Source organism: Musa acuminata, chromosome BXJ2-8 (assembly GCF_036884655.1).
Source record: "Musa acuminata AAA Group cultivar baxijiao chromosome BXJ2-8, Cavendish_Baxijiao_AAA, whole genome shotgun sequence".
Taxonomy (NCBI): domain Eukaryota; kingdom Viridiplantae; phylum Streptophyta; class Magnoliopsida; order Zingiberales; family Musaceae; genus Musa; species Musa acuminata.
Window position 1 is genome coordinate 11355207 of NC_088345.1, and position 3595 is coordinate 11358801.

Genomic DNA, 3595 nt, shown 5'->3' on the forward strand with positions numbered 1-3595 from the left:
GCGAGGTCCTGAAAGGCCTCGGACGACACGGGCAACGGGTCGGCTAGGGCAACGTCAGGTGGCGATAAGCTCGGGTCATTGAATATCCGCCAATATCGCTCTGAGGTTGCTGCGGGGTGTTCGTCTCGAGGTTCTCCATGCGGGGGGTTTTTCCCCCGGAGCTCCGATTGGGTTTGGCCCCTCAGCAGCGGGCTCGTCTAAGTTGATCGGGTTTGGCCCCTCAGCAGCGGGCTCGTCTGAGTTGATCGGGCGATCCCTCGACATTCACGCCCTCCTTTTAGCGCCAAAATATTGGTGTAAACAACTTTTAGCCGTGGCCTCTGGGTCGACGCGACTTGGTTCGGGTCCGGATGATGGGGATCTTCCCGGGACGGCCCTTGAGACCGCTAAGGTGGCCGACTACTGTGGTCCGATCAGAACGGGGTCACTGTCTCCTCCGGGAGTGAACTCCTCGCTTGGGCGTCTAGTGGGAGGCCTCCGTCTTTGCTCCTGCACACAGGTCGGGCTGGGGAGTTCGACCCGACCCCTCCGACGATCAAGTCAGTTGATAGTCACAGGGGTTTTTGTCTTTCTTTTTCTTCTTTTTTTCCTCTACGAACGCGAGGGTATTTATAGGGGAGGTTACCGTTGCCTAATGTGCCCACTTGCAGGGGACAGGATCGTATTCCTGGTAGCGTCTGACACCGATTGGCGTGGCATGAAGGATCGAGCCTGAGTAGGGTATTAATGTGCCTTGATCGACGTTCTGATCTGTGTTGACCAGGTACAGATAAGTCAATCAGAGACGTGAGATGTCATCTGGGATAACTGACGTCACTCGAGTCTTATCATTATTATCCTCATCAATAGCCGAAGAAAAGAAGCTGGTTGTTCTCGTTCTCCACCCAGGAAAATCTACTTCTTGTTTCTATTTACCAGTACAAGAAAGGAAAACATCTTCCTGCTAACAGCAGCAGCATTTCTGCCAAGGAAATTATATGCCTGTTGGCCAGCTTTTCATTGGGATGCACTATGTTTACTGGAAACAAGAAAACAAGTCATATGATGGATCATGGTGGGACTGCCATTTTGTGTGATCGAGCTGATCTTATGAGATTGGAACCGAGGATCAACCTCAACAACAATGGTTCCACGTTAGAATATTATCAAGCCTCAGAATCTTGCACATTCCAAGATCAACAAAACAAAGAGTTTCAGTAGAGGTGTTCAGCAGAAAAGGGTCAGAGAATGTGGCAATCCACAGATAAATCTTTGCAGAAACTGATGCTGCAACCTTGCCTCACATTGTATCTCAGCCAACATTTTTTTTTCTCTTCCAAGACATAAAAAGAACATCTGGATGGTGACGATACAAATCCCAAAAACTTAAAGACTGTCGGGAATATATATATATATATATTGTCCAAACTCAAAAATAGATTGATTGGGTGATGATAAATCTCAAAAACTGTGACTACAGAAAATGACCCAATACATGCCTTAGCAAATACAATGAATGAATCATGTATATTGTCAAGGCTCTTATCGAGTTAACTATAATGCACATAAAATCCACTATTGTTAGTCGAGACACGAATAAGAATATGTAAATTTTAATGTGCGAAAATGATCTACACTAATAAATTATTAATACATGGATAACAATGTATTAATAACAATTTGCATCTTCCATCATTTTACTCCATCATTTTACTCCAACACCAATATTTTTTTAAAGTTTCTATTCGCATCAACGTCGATTAAATAAAATTCTTGACGATAATTTTGAGATAAAACATAAAAAATATAATGACCGACATTGAGCATGATGAGATTTTATAATCAATTTAAATAAAAAATATTATAAGATATAAATAGAATATTCTTTCAAAATTTTATATTGATCAAAACTTACAAGGTTCAACCATTGACCGAATCCTCGACCACCACCTGAATGTAATAGGTGAATATTTTGCTTTGGAGGTCGGTCATGCAATTGGATGCTTGAGAGGGCATTAAAAATGCATTAGCCCACTGCTGATATGATTTTTCTTTATTTACAAAATAATAATGACAGTAATATTTTGATATGCGTTCCCGTTTGCCAATATTTCGATTTTTCTTTTAATTTCTTGTTATTCGAAAGACATCTTTAGGTGGCGGGAGTGATAACGTTGAGGAGCGTGACTCTGACGTTGACCAGCGACTTGAAGACCAGCTCGCATCCGCTCTCCAAAGACGCCATGCCGTCCTCCGCCGACCCCAGCCTCTCCAACGCCGTCCTCCGCCATTCCCGCTCCTCCTCTTCTGTCATCACCTCCTCCCGCAAAACCTTCTTGTTCGACGACTTCGACCTTGCTCTCTCCCTCCACCTCAGCACCGCGGCGGCCCACGCGGACCGACACGTCACTGCCTCTGCCGCCGACGCCGCAGCCATGGACATCTGCGCCACACCGAGGAACACCACCCTCGAGGCATCCGCAGCCGCGACGGCGAGCTCCCACGTCACCCTGGCGACCTCCACCTCCTCGGCGTCCGTCACTGCCCCTGCGGCAGAAGCGGTCGGCGGCCTCCTCCTGATCTCGCGGACGGCCGCCGCGAGATCGGCCAGCTCCTTTCCCGCGCGGCGCAGGGCGCGAAGGCAGGGCGGGAGGCGCTGCACGTCGCGGCGGCGGATCGCGACCTGGGCGGCCGCGAGGTGCTGCTTGAGGGCGATGGCAGCGGCGCGGAAGGAGCCGTGCGCGTCGGCGAGGCGGAGGAAGTCGTCGAGAAAGCGGTTGGCTAGGGCGGGGGAGCGGCGGCGGTGGCGGCATAGGAGGGGGTCGTGGGCCTGGGGAAGCTGGAGGACGTCGGAGAGCCCCGCAAGGAGGAGGTGAAGTCGGGCGAGGCCGTCGGAGAGCCAGTGGACAGCAGCGGAGGAGGAAGATGGGGCAGGGGGCCACGACCGGAAGGCATGGAGGTCGTCGGCGAGGTGGGTGGCGATGGGGTGGGAGCGGGAGGGGAGACTGATGCATCGGGTGCGGAAGGAGATCTTGGCGGCGGCGGCGCGGCCCCCTGCAGGCTTCGGGGCCGGAAAGGATTCTGAGCGCCTGAACTTTCCTACGACCATCTTCTTCTTCTTCTTCTACTTGTTTAGCAACTGCAAGCGTATATAAGATTTGTTACGGTAAGTAACTTTTTAAGCCGTGGCCTTGGGGCCGACGCGGCTCGGTTCTGGGGTCCGGATGTCGGGAATCTCGGGCGACGTCCCTCGGGGTCTCCGTGCGGTCGGGATCGGTCGTTCGGGGCGATAGATCGGGTCGGCAGCTCCGCAACAGCGCCGGGAAGAGGCCACCTCGCCTTCGTTCCTGCACACAGGTCGGGTCGGAAGCTCGGCCCGACCCCTCCGACGATCAAGTTAGCGATGATGTGGATAGGGCTTTGGAGGAAGAGAAACAGAAGTGTTCTCAAATGTGTTCAGAGTGTCTCCCCTCTATTCGTTTAGAACTCGGGGGTATTTATAGATGAGCTTTGATGTTACCTGACGTGCCCGCTTGCAGGGGCAAGACAATACCTCACATGGCGTCTGACATGGCCACTGGGGTCGCGTGGAGAACCGGGCTGTCGCAAGGTATGG

The 3595-nt window shown here is 51.4% G+C and overlaps 1 protein-coding gene across 1 annotated transcript; it reads right to left on the reverse strand.

The window, feature by feature from the left end:
- Nucleotides 1-2131: 2131 nt before the first annotated feature.
- Nucleotides 2132-3088, reverse strand: LOC135620362 (uncharacterized). Its single transcript, XM_065123296.1, has one exon. It carries the CDS (start codon nt 3086-3088, stop codon nt 2132-2134), a length of 957 nt encoding a protein of 318 aa, XP_064979368.1.
- Nucleotides 3089-3595: the final 507 nt, after the last annotated feature.